This window comes from Gadus morhua, chromosome 4 (assembly GCF_902167405.1).
Source record: "Gadus morhua chromosome 4, gadMor3.0, whole genome shotgun sequence".
In the NCBI taxonomy this organism is placed as follows: Eukaryota; Metazoa; Chordata; class Actinopteri; order Gadiformes; family Gadidae; genus Gadus; species Gadus morhua.
In genome coordinates this window covers 57,283-72,500 of record NC_044051.1, presented here as the reverse complement: position 1 = coordinate 72,500, position 15,218 = coordinate 57,283, and the positions used below count along the sequence as shown (strand labels likewise).

The 15,218-nt window shown below is 46.0% G+C and overlaps 1 protein-coding gene across 2 annotated transcripts; it reads left to right on the top strand.

The window, feature by feature from the left end:
- The first annotated feature begins 91 nt into the window (after positions 1–91).
- depdc4 (DEP domain containing 4) lies at positions 92–13,038 on the top strand. 2 transcript variants are annotated; one of them, XM_030355384.1, is made up of 9 exons: positions 92–276; positions 961–1,378; positions 1,725–1,879; positions 3,516–3,720; positions 7,170–7,414; positions 9,452–9,594; positions 10,801–10,926; positions 11,290–11,368; positions 12,495–12,830. In XM_030355384.1, the coding sequence occupies exons 1-9, from the start codon at positions 132–134 to the stop codon at positions 12,506–12,508; spliced, it is 1,530 nt and encodes a 509-aa protein (XP_030211244.1). In that variant the 5' UTR covers positions 92–131; the 3' UTR covers positions 12,509–12,830. The 2 variants fall into 2 exon arrangements, with proteins under 2 accessions (XP_030211244.1, XP_030211243.1); XM_030355383.1 differs by having other exon boundaries at positions 94–276; positions 12,691–13,038.
- The last annotated feature ends 2,180 nt before the right edge of the window (positions 13,039–15,218 follow it).

Here is a 15,218-nt window from a genome sequence, read left to right as displayed (position 1 = left end):
TTATTAATTAGACTGTTCTGACCCCATACTCTCTGCCTAGGTTTTAGTTTTAGTGGTTGGCCTGTGTGTTATTAATGTGTGTTTTCTTTTGTTGTACTTTGTGTATTAACGTTTTCCGTTTTGGCCTATGGATGGCGCATTCCCACATTCCTTGCAACGCTTTTCCCAAAAATTCTCCCCAGAGGAAGAAGCCAGTAATGATGGCGGTAGATTTGACTCCTCGGTTTAGAAGGCTGAATAGCCAAACTCGGAGTTTTCGTGAAAATATTCAAATTGGTGAGTATGTATTTTGAATAAACGCATTAGGTTGAACCATCCCAACACATCTAAACTAGTAGTTACTAGTAGTTACTAAGTCGATACTAAAACGGCCGCTCCGACATTTACAACAACAATACACAGGATCATTGATCAATGACAGCTTTGCATTGTAACTGCACAATAATAATGATAATAATAGTATATAATAATGGATCCGATGGAAGGGTATGAATTGGTGTATTCATGCATTTTATATATTGGTGTTCCGTTCCCTATGGACTCTTAATGCTTCTACCCCTACACCACCATTTTCTATTTTCTATTCTAGCAATACAATTTTACTTAATACTGTTTGATCTGTAATGCTACAGTTATCGCTGTCCATTATGGCACCCATTTCACTCCTCACTATCCCTATAAGCTGGATCCTTCTTTCTGCGCTCCTTCTCATGGCATCTTCCTTGATGTTCCTTGGACTTTTTCCTTTTGCGGGGCTAGTTTTAGGGGTGTCGTAAAACGTGCCCTGTGAGGCCCTTTTAGACTAACTGCGACAAAGGGCAATACAAATACAATTGACTTGATCAGACCATAAGGTATTCATCTTATAGAGTTGAAATGGTACTAAAATTCAAAGTTGGATGTCTAACAATATGTATACGTTTTATTTAATGTCCCTGTATTTTGTATGTTCATCACTAGGGCTCTCTGGACCCTTTCGTGCGACACACTTGTGGCAGAATATCATCCAAGCGCTGCAGGCTCAGGTCGAGGTTCGTAGTCGGCGAAAGCACCTGCGCGTCCACGCCGACTGCTTCACCGGGTCCGACGCGGTGGACGCCGTTCTCAGTTACTTGATGCAGAATGTGGTGTTTTGTGCCAGCGAAGTGTCCCGCCTGAAAGCCGCACGTCTGTGCCAAGCACTGATGGAGGCAAAAGTGTTTGAGCCTGTGGGCACGAAGCTTTTCCGTCGGGATAAGGACACAGCCTTTGAAGACGGTAGCTGCAGCCTCTACCGTTTTCTGGAGTGTAAGTCACTAAGCAGCTCCCTTTCAAAGGACTGTGACAGCGAAAATGTGACCCCAGGTGAGCTTGAATCAAAGAAGAAGAAGGCATCCCGGTGGGTAATCTAACTCCATTTAAGATAACCTTGCAGGTGTTAGGGTTAGCATCTATGAGCTATATTTGAGATTAATTTGTAAGGAGTAGCATAGCCATTATCAGAGAGAGAGTGATTTGTGCTCTAAGATGTTTTCAAATGTCAATGCCTCTGTTCAATCAACCAATCAGTGCTCAGGACCTCGGCTCCCTGGACCCGGTTATTGTACCAACACGGGCCCCTAATCAGCCCCCGCTCTCTGATTGGATAGTTTTTGGCGCGTCCTGACAGTCGAGCATCTTTGGGCTTTGGGAACATGAATGCAATCCAATATTCTTATGAAGGGTATCGGTTTGAATGTTTCCAGGCAACATGAGCCGAGGACCTTCTCCAACCCGCTGGCGGTCGGCCCTTCAGAGAGAGGCGTGGCGAGGCTGCTGAGGAGGATCAACCTGCAGCCATCTCTGGCCCTCGCACTGGACAACCGCGCCCCCTCGTCTTCCTCCTTCCTCTCCAAAGCCGGTAAACCACACACACACACACACACACACACACACACACACACACACACACACACACACACACACACACACACACACACACACACACACACACACACACACACACACACACACACACACACACACGAGGCCCCTCCTTGAACATATTTCATACTTGGTCTTACACACACTATTATAATTAAGCAATAGATCACGTCAGGCTGTGGTATGTGCTCATTATAGGGTTGCCGGCGAACTAGAGCGGTTCGCCGGCAATTTATCCTATGGAGCAGTTCACTGGCCGTGTGCCTAAGCTTTCGTTAGTCTCTCCATCGCCTTGCTCACTCCCGGAGTCACAACATTTACACCCTCTCCATCATCCAACATATGTTTTACTTTGTAACTGTTTCTACTTCCAGGCGCGGAGTGATATGCAAACTTTCACAAAATGATCGGGCGTCATAGCAGTTATGTATACGCTCATTATACAACAGTTAGGAACCAATCAGATCGCTGGATTTAAACCACCCGTTGTATAATCTCGCATATACACCACTATACTCATATACTCGCACTATTATACTCCTTTTCCATGTATGTATCTGAGTGTATGTCTGAGAGTATAGTACTGTATGTGAGAGAGTATAGTACTGTTAGAGTACTGTAAAGTTGGGTATCTGAGGGAGTATAGTAGTGTACGAGTTTGAGATAGGCTTCCTCTTGTGGCCGCCATCTTTCTCTTGTGCCAATTCGTTCTCAACCATGGCCAGTCTTTACTTGTTGTGGAAGTACCAGAGACGTCAGAGAAACCACTCCAGCAGGAGTCAGTTCCGGAGCTGACTCTGCGGTTGTCCGGGAGTCCGCCCGCCATAATCCCTTTCTCCTCCATGTAGCGGTTCAATCTGGCGAGTTATTTAATTTTGGGACATTACTGTACTGCCTATATCTAATAGTGGCCAACCCTACTTTGCAGAAGTCCACCCTGCTGTGCTGAATAATCATAATCAATGAGGAAGTAAGAATTCCTGTTTGATCAAATCAACTTCCTTTTCAATTATACCTATCACACGCATATACTCCATCTCACACACTACCATACTCTCTCACATAACCAACTATATACTCTCACACAGTACCATACTCCCTCACACAGTACCATACTCACTCACACACACTACCACTCTCTCACATAACCAACTATATACTCTCACACAGTACCATACTCTCTCACATAACCAACTATATACTCTCACACAGTACCATACTCTCTCACATAACCAACTATATACTCTCACACAGTACCATACTCACTCACACAGTACCATACTCACTCACACACACTACCACTCTCTCACATAACCAACTATATACTCTCACACAGTACCATACTCTCTCACATAACCAACTATATACCCTCACACATACATGTAAAAGGAGTATCAAAGTGTGTGTTTGAGTATAGTGGGTTATATGCAAGATTATAATAGTGTGTGTAAGACCAAGTATGAATTATGTCCCATGTCCTCGTCCACACACACATGCACACGTAGACACACACACACACAGTGCTGTTGAAACACGTATTGGGTTTCCAATGCACTAGGTAGGACATGGTTTGTGAGCACGACGAGGTAACCCTCCACTGCCTCCCTCCTCAGCGCTGGAGGCCTTGTGGAGGCAGCAGACCCTCCTGCAGCTGCTGCAGGTTGTGGAGCTGCCCATGCTGGAATGCATCCTCAGCTCCCCCCCCCGAGCCCGGGCGGCGCAGGCCTGCCCGCGCCGCCCGGGCTCCGGGCACCAGGACCTCGTCCTCTCCAACACCTGCCTGGAAAGAGACCTGCACCAAATGCTTCACCTGCCTCGGTCAGTGTTCGACCCTCTCACCACCGCCCCCGCTGCGGTGGTGGATATGTCTGTCTCACAGAGGAACGTCTGTCTCACAAAAACAGGATGTGGTATCATAGTGTCTGATAGTGGTGTAGCCATACACAAAAGTCACGATTAAGCACGTACCTCGTTCACAGTTCAGAAGGTTTTTCGGTACAAGACAAGACACTCCAAGTGTGATAATCAAAATTTCTTAAATTAAGATAAAAAAATGAAAAAAATAATCGGTACGCACCGAAAAGAAACGAGCATCGAACAGTTAGACCCCAACCGAAAAATGTCAGAACAAATACACGTATCGTTACACCCCTAGTGTCTGAGAATGATCTGTGTGCTGCCTATGCATTATGGCACATATTAATGACAAGTTTGCCTTTATTAGTTGCAAGTCAGGCCAACTTACATTGGGGATACATGGAAGGAAAGACAATCATAATCATCCTCCTGTATAATTGGCTGGCTCATTAATGCCCTCACTCTCCACCTCCAGCTGGTGCAGTGTTCCCCCAGCACTGTATGGCTAAGGCCTTAACAACAGGGTTAGAGTTAGGGTTAACCCTAACCCTAACCCTAACCCTAACCTCCAGCTGGTGCAGTGTTTCCCCCAGCACTGTATGGCTAAGGCCTTAACAACAGTAGGGCCCCGCTAACCCTAACCCTTAACAACAGTAGGGCCCCGCTAACCCTAACCCTAACCCAGCCCTGTATGGCTAAGGCCTTAACAACAGTAGGGCCCCGCTAACCCTAACCCTAACCCAGCCCTGTATGGCTAAGGCCTTAACAACAGTAGGGCCCCGCCTTGACTACCAATGTATGAAAACAAACCTAACTGTCCGTCCACACCAGAAGCGAATTGAGCGACCAAATCGCCGGAAGTCATTCACTTTCTATGGGCAAGAGCGACCAAAGCGACCAAAGCGACCAACGCTACCAGCGGCCAAAGTTGAGCGACCAGAGCGTCAAAAAGAAGTTGAAAACTTTTTAACTTTATGCAAATGACTATTATTCGCTTCAGCGGCCAAACACTGACAGCCAATCGGAATGTAGACGCTCTTCGCTTGCGTGGATCCCAGGGAACATCGGCAGGCACTTTGGTTCCTACCTACCTTTATTCACTCACTGAACAAAATGTCGGCTGAAGTATTAATCGCGGCTGTAACTGGGCACCCGGTGTTGTACGAACCCACCCCTTTTCATTTCAGAGATCGAAACGCCGTAGTGGTTTGGATATCAAGTGATGATAAGCGGGAGTATTTATAGGCTACATCTAGAACGTTCGTATTTAAGCGGGAATCATTTTAATTTGCTCTCATGCCACCAATCTAACCAACCAATCGCGTGTAGCATGCTTTCAACAAAACCAAAAAAGTTTTTGAAATCGTCACATAAACAAACTAATCGACAAGACGAGGGATAAATGACAAGGGATATATCTAGTCTAGATAGATAGAAAGCCTAGTCAAGTCTTTATTAATACCAAACGACACAAATCGTCGGGAATCCATTTAGGTGGTTCGGCCCACACAGGACAGTAGCCTACAAGACCACACAGAACAAGTCTGACTGGACATACACACAATACATCACATTAAAACTAGACACGCGTTGATAGATAGACAGAAAAGCCTAGATAGATCGATATGTTCCATTATTTGCCTTGCGGAGCCAACCAGTCCTGTGCGCGTATGCAAATTAGCCATGTGCGCGAATGTCTATTTGTTTTGAATGCGACGAATGAGTGCAGATCATGATTTGCAGATCCAGATCAGTGAAACATATTTTAACTACTACATCACGCAGGGTTTTTTGTTCTCGGTTGTAATTAGCCTACATTTTAGGATTTTTTTTGTATTGGGGGGAATCACTGTCCTACTTGTTGTCGAAGCACTTTATCGAACAAGCAAAACCGTCTCGGCAATATGGCCAAGGTGTATGGGAGAGTTCACTATTTGATATGGCTGTCTGTAGGGCCTACTAAACGCATACGGCTCCTTTAAATGGGTCTGCATAATTGAATTGTACGTCATGAGCGACTTGAGCGACCAAAGCGAACAGAAAAATTCGCAGCGAAACTTTGTGAGCGACCAAAGCGTCTTTGACGCTTTGTGGACGTACAGTAAGAGAAAAACTCTCATAGGGAAAGAAAACATGCTTCCATCAACTACAAAAAATAAAGATAAATAATGCATATGTAATAGTGTTAATAGTCGTGCCATAGTTGTGTAGTGTTACAATAGTCGTGCCATAAAACTTTTTGAATGGGATTGAAACGGCAGTAAATGGTTGTATATATTATTGCTCACCGAAGACCCCCCCCCCCACTCCTTGACCACCTTGACTAAGAGATTTTCTTGGGGGAACGCTGGTGTGTGGTGAGCGCTCTGGCGCAGACCGGCTGCCGTGAGTCACCCCAGTGGGTGCGTCACACTGGTGGTGGTGAGAGAGGTCCCCCCTCCACTGGTGGTGGTGAGAGAGGTCCCCCCTCCACTGGTGGTGGTGAGAGAGGTCCCCCCTCCACTGGTGGTGGTGAGAGGTGCCCCCTCCACTGGTGGTGGTGAGAGGTCCCCCCTCCACTGGTGGTGGTGAGAGAGGTCCCCCCTCCACTGGTGGTGGTGAGAGGTCCCCCCTCCACTGGTGGTGGTGAGAGAGGTCCCCCCTCATCTGGTGGTGGTGAGAGAGGTCCCCCCTCCACTGGTGGTGGTGAGAGGTCCCCCCTCCACTGGTGGTGGTGAGAGAGGTCCCCCCTCCACTGGTGGTGGTGAGAGAGGTCCCCCCTCCACTGGTGGTGGTGAGAGAGGTCCCCCCTCCACTGTAAAGCGTCTTCGAGTGTCCGGAAAGGGCTATATAAAAGCTCACGTTTATTTTGTGATAATGTATTCTGATGTATTCTTGCTGTCTGTCTGTGTCTATCTCTCTCTGTGTGTCCGTCTGTCTGTCTGTGTGCCTCTCTCTCTCTGTCCGTCCGTCTGTCTGTCTTTGTGCCTCTCTCTCTCTCTTTGTCTGTCCGTCTTTGTGCCTCTCTCTCTCTCTCTCTCTCTCTCTCTCTCTCTCTCTCTGTCCGTCTGTCTGTCTTTGTGCCTCTCTCTGTGTGTCCGTCTGTCTGTCTTTGTGCCTCTCTCTCTCTCTCTCTCTCTCTCTCTCTCTCTCTCTCTCTCTCTCTCTCTCTCTCTCTCTCTCTCTCTCTCGCTCTCTCTCTCTCTCTCTCTCTCTCTCTCTCTCTCTCTCTCTCTCTCTCTCTCTCTCTCGTTCTCTCTCTCTCTCTCTCTCTCTCTGTGTCTGTGTCTGTCTGTCTTTGTGCCTCTCTCTGTGTCTGTGTCTGTCTGTGTGTCCGTCTGTCTGTCTGTCTTTGTGCCTCTCTCTCTCTCTCTCTGTCCGTCTGTCTGTCCTTGTGGCTCTCTCTCTGTCCGTCCGTCTGTCTGACTCAGTCTGGACGACTGGCTCCTGGCAGCAGCCGACTGCTTGGAGCTCCTCCCCGACCGGCTGATCGTAGCGGTGGGGGGGCAGCTGGCCGCCGCCACGGGGGCGGGGCCCGGCGGGGCCGCTGCCGCGGGGGAGGGGCCCAAGAGGCTGCTTTTCGACGTCATAGCCAAGCACTACGGCGGGCAGGAGACGGGCCCACTGCTGGCAGGACGCTACTCTGACGTGCACGTTGCCATACATGGCTTACTGGGTGAGAGGATAAAGGGTTCTCAATACATGGCTTACTGGGTGGGAGGATAAAGGGTTCTCAATACATGGCTGGGTGAGAGGATAAAGGGTTCTCAATACATGGTTTACTGGGTGAGAGGATAAAGGGTTCTCAATACATGGCTTACTGGGTGAGAGGATAAAGGGTTCTCAATGCATGGCTTACTGGGTGAGAGGATAAAGGGTTCTCAATACATGGCTTACTGGGTGAGAGGATAGGGGGTTCTCAATACATGGCTTACTGGGTGAGAGGATAAAGGGTTCTCAATTAGGGCCCGACCGATATTGATTTTTGAGTGCCGATGCCGATTATTTTCAGAGAAAAATCACGATTACGATTTAATCGGCCGATTAAAAACAAAACAAAAAAAAGCCTATAAAACATAGTTTTTCATACCTTAAATATACTTTAAACACTTTTGACGAATATGTGAATTGAATGCAGAACCTTTGAGTGTTTTAGAATACATTTACAGTCAGAAATGGGTGTAATGTAAAATGTAAAATAAATACCTAACTCCCAATGTGCTGCGCTCGTGAGCAGTGACTAACACGTGCGTGCTGAGCAGTATGGTCTCACAGTTAGAGTCTACAGTATTACAAATTAACATGGCCTGGGACCTAAAGAAAAACAGGCACAACATGCTCAAACAACGCGTCTTGTGTACATTGGTGAGGTGAGTGCGCAGCTGCCTGAGCGAGCGTGCTTTCATGTTGTACGGTAAAATTCAATGTCCTCTTTTTTACTCCAGCTAAAGTTGTTAGTTAGCAAGGCGAGTAGGAGCGCAATCTGCAGGATACTAAGCGCAATAACATTTTGAAAAAAAAAATGAAAATAGGTTGTAATCGGCGTCTTTTGGGCAGATGTTGATTATTTTCAAAAAGGCTATAATCGGCCGATTAAATCGGCAGGCCGATGAATCGGTCGGGCCCTATTCTCAATACATGGCTTACTGGGTGAGAGGATAAAGGGTACTCAATACATGGCTTACTGGGTGAGAGGATAAAGGGTTCTCAATACATGGCTTACTGGGTGAGAGGATAAAGGGTTCTCAATACATGGCTTACTGGGTCAGAGGATAAAGGGTTCTCAATACATGGCATACTGGGTGAGAGGATAAAGGGTTCTCAATACATGGCATACTGGGTGAGAGGATAAAGGGTTCTCAATGGGTTGGTTAGGAATTGGTTATTTTTAGGGTTTTTAATTTCCTCTTAGCACCCCTCAATTTTGTTATACATTATTAATTTATTTTCCAAACACAGTGTTTTGTTCAAGAAGCAGTAGGTAGTGGATTTCATGTTTAAAAACCCAATTAAAGGGATACTTTGCAATTACAGTTGATCAATGTTCGGATAGGGAAGTTGGGTCACATTGGTCGTTATTAATGGGTCTTTGGGTTAACCCTAACCATTATTAATGGGTACTTGGGTTAACCCTAACCCTTATTAATGGGTACTTGGGTTAACCCTAACCCTTATCAAATGGTACTTGGGTTAACCCTAACCCTTATTAATGGGTACTTGGGTTAACCCTAACCCTTATCAATGGGTACTTGGGTTAACCCTAACCCTTATTAATGGGTACTTGGGTTAACCCTAACCCCCTATTAATGGGTTCTTGGGTTAACCCTAACCCTTATTAATGGGTACTTGCAGTTGTGTGCAGCTCAAGTTGAATCAAACTTCAATTGCAGATGGCTTAAACTGAATCACTGGATCTGTTTTCTATTTATTGCATCTACTTTATCACGGTTTATTTGAGTCTGATAAAGTTATCTGTCTGGCAGTTTGCTTCTTGCCATGGTGCCGTGTCATACATTAAATAAGATTCTTCGGCCTCAATCATGTCATATTCTCTTCAGGTGCTGAGCTCCCATAAAGGTCTCACCGTCAAATCGAACCTGGGGCCGGGGATTAGTATCCTCCACCTTGGACCAATCACGTCGATGGTTGATGTGACCCCTTTCCAGAATCCTAGCTTGTGCTTGACTCTTCTTTGGTCTGCCGTGTCCTCCAGAGCGCGGCGAGGAGGCCGCCGCCCTGAAGGCCTCCCAGCTGTGTCTGCGTCTGCTGGACGCCAGCGGGCGGGACCAGCTGCGCAGACTGTTGGCCTTCATGGCCCAGGCGGCCGCGCCACACGCCTGCCGTCTGCACAGACAGGTAGCCAGCCCCGCAGGACCCAGCCGCCTCGGTGTGTGTGTGTGTGTGTGTGTGTGTGTGTGTGTGTGTGTGTGTGTGTGTGTGTGTGTGTGTGTGTGTGTGTGTGTGTGTGTGTGTGTGTGTGTGTGTGTGTGTGTGTGTGTGTGTGTGTGTGTGTGACCCTGTTCATTAATCCCAGAGGGTTTATGTTTCAATCACCGCTCAGACCTTCCAAAACGTGTTCAGTTCCTTAAAGAAACGGATAATAAAAGTCCCACGGGTTAGGGTTAGGCTAACCCGTGGGACTTTTATTATCTGTTTCTTTACCCATACCCTAACCATATTTTATGGTTAGGGTATGGGTAATCACATGGGTTAGGCTAACCCTAGCTCTTACCCTAGTTCCCATACCCTAACCATATCTTATGGTTAGTGTAGTGACGATTTGTCCTCAATAAAACAATAACTTGAAAATTAAGAAATCAAACAAAGCAACGTAATCAAAATAGCCACTGAGGCACCAGGGGGGACGAATCTTACACAGTGCAAAGAGTCAACTGTCCTGTCGTGAATTTAGATTTCTGCAGGTTTATTTTCCGACCTTCCAAGCAAACAAAACAAATGTGAACAGTGTGAACCAGCAGCCTCACTCCTTTGTCTCACTCGTACAGCTGGTAAAAAACCATGACCCTTCCCAGTGCCTGTCTTACCTATACCCGCCACCTCTATATATAGGCTAGTAATAACTTCAAAACAAAAGCATAAGCAAACTCAAATTAACTAATTTATACTACAAACGACAAATTAAACATAAAATAGTCCTATTATTTTATATTAAGCAAGAACTGCATAGCTCCAACAGTTAGGGTATGGGTAATCTAACCATATCTTATGGTTAGGGTATGGGTAATCTAACCCTATTTTATGGTTGGGGTATGGGTAATCTAACCATATTTTATGGTTAGGGTATGGGTAATCTAACCATATCTTATGGTTAGGGTATGGGTAATCTAACCATATTTTATGGTTAGGGTATTGGTAATCTAACCATATTTTATGGTTAGGGTATGGGTAATCTAACCATATTTTATGGTTAGGATATGGGTAATCTAACCATAGGGTTAGGGTATTGGTAATCTAACCATAATAGGGTATCATATCATAGGTATTATATCAGGGTATGGGTAATCCCACGGGTGGGTGACATGATGGTGTTCCTTCTGCCAGATTCCCAACAGGATGTTAGTCAGCCGCACCTTCCAGAAGGCCGTCGTCCGGAACCGCGAGCTGAGCCCCGCCCAGAGCCAAGCCCTGCTTCTGTTCCTCATGGACCACCACACCCGCCTCTTCAAGGTGTGTGTGTGTGTGTGTGTGTGTGTGTGTGTGTGTGTGTGTGTGTGTGTGTGTGTGTGTGTGTGTGTGTGTGTGTGTGTGTGTGTGTGTGTGTGTGTGTGTGTGTGCAAGCTTTATTATTAACCGAGTACTGCGATGAAAATGTCAGTAGTTAACAGTGTCAATGTCATGTGAATAATTTCAGGGAATATTACGGACAAGCAATAATCTCATGTTTAGTCCCTAGTGTTGCATCTCTTACGATATTACTACCATTGGTTGCTAAAATGATATTATTGTATTTATGGATTTAGACTGTCCTGTCATTCGTTCATTTAACTTAGCGGAGCATTAAGTGCCATAAAGGTGAACCTGTGTTTGTAGACCCCTTCCTGTGTGATTGAGGCTGTGAGAAAGACTCTGAGGGATATGCAAAAAGGAAAAGACCCAGACTCCATTGGTAGTAAGTACAAACAACCCCAAGTACCCTTTATCACACAAAACACGACATCGGCAAGTTTTGGCGGTGAAATGCAGCCATACCTGTTACCTCCCAGGTGTCAGCATTTAAAAAGAAAATGTTCTATTTGTTGTCCATGCATCACACATTGTTTAATTGCAATGTAGTATAGAAGAGCTATACATGTGTGAAAAAACTGCTACGCAAAGTAAAGGTGTCTTCAGTGATGTTTAGTATAGTAATGTCAATTAACAGGGCAACACTCACTATGGGAACGGGGCGCAAAACTAAATCTCGCCTGGGGCTACCAAAGGGCTCGAGCAGGCAGCTGTAAAGTTGTGGGTATTGTTCTCTAACGGAGATTAAGGCATCTACATAACCTGTATAACCCGACCTGAATACCTCTGTGAATACATGGGAATACTCACTTTAGTTGACGTGCTGTTTGCACATTCTTTTGGGTGATACGAATGATACGAAAATAAACAACCAGTCAATTTATCGACAATTAAATCAAATACTTTTTATTTGCAGCATTAGTTCAAGACACTAAATCTCCAAAGTGCCTATCTTTGGGCTTTTTCCGAACACCTCTTGAAATGCTTGGACGATGTCTTTCTGCTCCCCAACTTCCTTATTTCCCGAGCCAAAATGCTCAATCAATAGAAAGCAAACTCTCATCTAACCTTCCTTCTTTATTGTTTTAACGTGTCAATCATTGAAAACCTGACCTGGCTCAAGCAGTAAACTGCAACGGTTAGGGTTAGGGTTAAACATAACCTTTGCAGTTTATGTTGGTCATAAACTGCAAAGGTTATGTTTGTCAAGGGAACTTATATTCCTTTGGCTAACATGACCTTGCAGTACTATTGTTACATCTTACCTTTTTTCTTTATTGGAACACTGTTCCTTACAGCTCAACGCAACACTAAGCGTACTGCTCTTTCTCTCATATCAGGAAACAGTTTCCTCCTTTTTAAATGAGCCCTGAGAACCGCCGTGTCCCTTCTCTTCCCCCGCCCTCCGTCCAGCGTTCTCCTTCTGACTGTAGAACCTCCTTCTGCCCCGTTCTCCGTCCAGCGTTCTCCTTCTGACTGTAGAACCTCCTTCTGCCCCGTTCTCCGTCCAGCGTTCGCCTTCTGACTGTAGAACCTCCTTCTGCCCCGTTCTCCGTCCAGCGTTCGCCTTCTGACTGTAGAACCTCCTTCTGCCCCGTTCTCCGTCCAGTGTTCTCCTTCTGACTGTAGAACCTCCTTCTGCCCCGTTCTCCATCCAGCGTTCGCCTTCTGACTGTAGAACCTCCTTCTGCCCCGTTCTCCGTCCAGCGTTCGCCTTCTGCCAGCAGGTGTCACCGCAGCAGTATGAGGACCAGAGGGAGGCCTCCACCCTCCAGAGCCTCAAGCGGCTCCTGAGTGACGTCGTCCTCAGCGACGGGCTACCCGCTAAGGAGCGTTCGTGGCTGGTGAAGGAGTTCCAGAAGCACCACCCCGTCGTGTTCCTGCAGCACTTCTCCGGAACCTACTGAGGCCCCGTTCACACGAAGCCGAAACGGGCGAAACCGTTACGGTTTCGATCTATCCGGTTTCAAAGTATCTCCGTAAAGACGAAGCCAAGCGAAACCGGGTAGATCTGTAGAAACGCTGTAGTACACATTCCAGGCCCATAAGGGGCGCCTCTTCTGGTACAGAAATCCAGAAGAAATGAAATAAGAAGAAGAGGCGAGCATGCGCATAAAGGCTGCCCTTATGCGCATGCTCGCATGTGATTTCTGAGACTCCGCGGGCTTAAGAGCCATTGGCTAGAAGGTCGAGGGGTGGGGCGATGACGTCATGGTTTGCGGTTTCAGTCGGTTTCAGGCGTACACACGAATCCAAAACGAAACCGGGTAGATTTGAAACCACCTCCGAGGGTGGTTTCAGAAGTTTGCGGTTTCGGTCAGCGGATTCGCCGGCTTCGTGTGTACGGAAGGCCGAACCGTACAAGACCTTTGCGGTTTCGCCATGAAATCGGCTTCGTGTGAACGGGGCCTGAGACAATGATGTCAGTGCTAGGGGAGAGCGGGGTAGGGGACAGGGGGCACTGTGTCAGGGCCTTGGGGAGGGAGGGAGAGAGAGTGGGGGAGGGAGAGAGAGTGGGGGAGAGAGAGATAGAGAGAGGGCGAGAGGGAGAGAGGAAGGGGAGGGAGAGAGGAAGGGGAGGGAAAGAGAGAGAGAGGGGGAGAGAGAGTGGGGGAGAGGGAGAAAGGGGGACAGGGGGCGCTGTGTCAGTGCCTTAGGGAGGGAGAGAGAGAGTGGGGGAGAGGGAGGGGGCCCTGTGTCAGTGACTTGGGGAGGGAGAAGGAGAGGGGGAGGGAGAGAGAGAATGGGGGAGAGGGAGAAAGGGGAACAGGGGGCGCTGTGTCAGTGCCTTGGGGAGGGAGAGAGAGAGAGAGAGAGAGAGAGAGAGAGAGAGAGAGAGAGAGAGAGAGAGAGAGAGAGAGAGAGAGAGAGAGAGAGAGAGAGAGAGAGAGAGAGAGAGAGAGAGAGAGAGAGAGAGAGAGAGAGAGAGAGAGAGAGAGAGAGAGAGAGAGAGAGAGAGAGAGAGAGAGTTGTGTTTATCAGGGAGAATCCTTGCTGTTACACACACACACCGTCTATACACTGCCGGGTCTAGGCTGTCCCGCCCCTTTTTTACTTTCAATAGGAAATGTTATTTAGGATTTTATCGCTCCGGGGCAAATCATTTAACTTAATTTTCAGGTGTTGTTTCTTTTATGGTTTCCGACTTATTTTTAAATCAGTTGTTCTGCTACCTTTTAATTTCTAGGGCTTTGGCTTACCTAATAACTAGGAAAAGGTACTGGCCGAAGGTACCCTGTTGTCCCCTGTTCTTTGGAACTAACCTTTGGGCAGGCAGCTAGTGTTTGTAGGGCTGAATTAATGCAAATTATTGCACATCACTAATCGAAAATGACCTTATCCTGTTCCCAATGGTGTAGTTTAATACCTTAACTTTGAAGAAAATTGCGTTTTTATTGAGGACTGTTCTTGTCATAATTGATGAAAGAATAGAAGAGTGTCTTCATTGCAGTTCTAAATTTGGTATTTTGGTATTTTCCAACCCATTCTCCAAACTAAGAGGTGAAAACAAGCTGTTTTTGTTGCTCTTTTCATTTGTGCACATTAACTGCTTTCACTTTGAATGCTTTCGCTTTGTCAAGTGAGAGACGTTATATCTAATGAAAAAAATCTATGCTGGATTTCTTATCTTATTTGTAGCATGATGTGAGGTTAAGGACGTCAAGAAATATTTGTAAATTAGGCTTTTATATTACGACTTTAAAATTTGTGTACATTTGAGATGTTATTAATTTTGAACAGAATGATTTAACATACTGTATATGTGGTTGTATAGAGTTTACTTACAAGGACCAAGAAGCTGGACAATTAACTCTAGAAAATTGGCTTGGAAACAGCCATGCAACAATTAGGGAACTATGTTTTAATTGCATCAAATTTTTATAATTTCACACTGATTAGTTGACTGTTTGTCTGGTGTTAGGTGTGCTTTTGTATTCCTTGAGTTTTCTTTATTCAAAAGCACTTAATGATAAATAATGTAGGCTTTAATAAAACCTTTATTCTTAAAGTGTGTTGTATTAATAGTTTTATTTTATGTAAAATGTGAATGTGTGTTGTCTGGAATAACAAACTAACGTAAAAGTGTTACATTTACTTTAACAATCGATATGTTAACACTTGCTCAAATAAATACCGGTAGAGTTATAAGTGACAGCTATAGATGTGTCTGCACACAGCCGTTCTATAAATACCCTTGGTGACGCACCCCTAGGCACTGATACACACGAGTCACG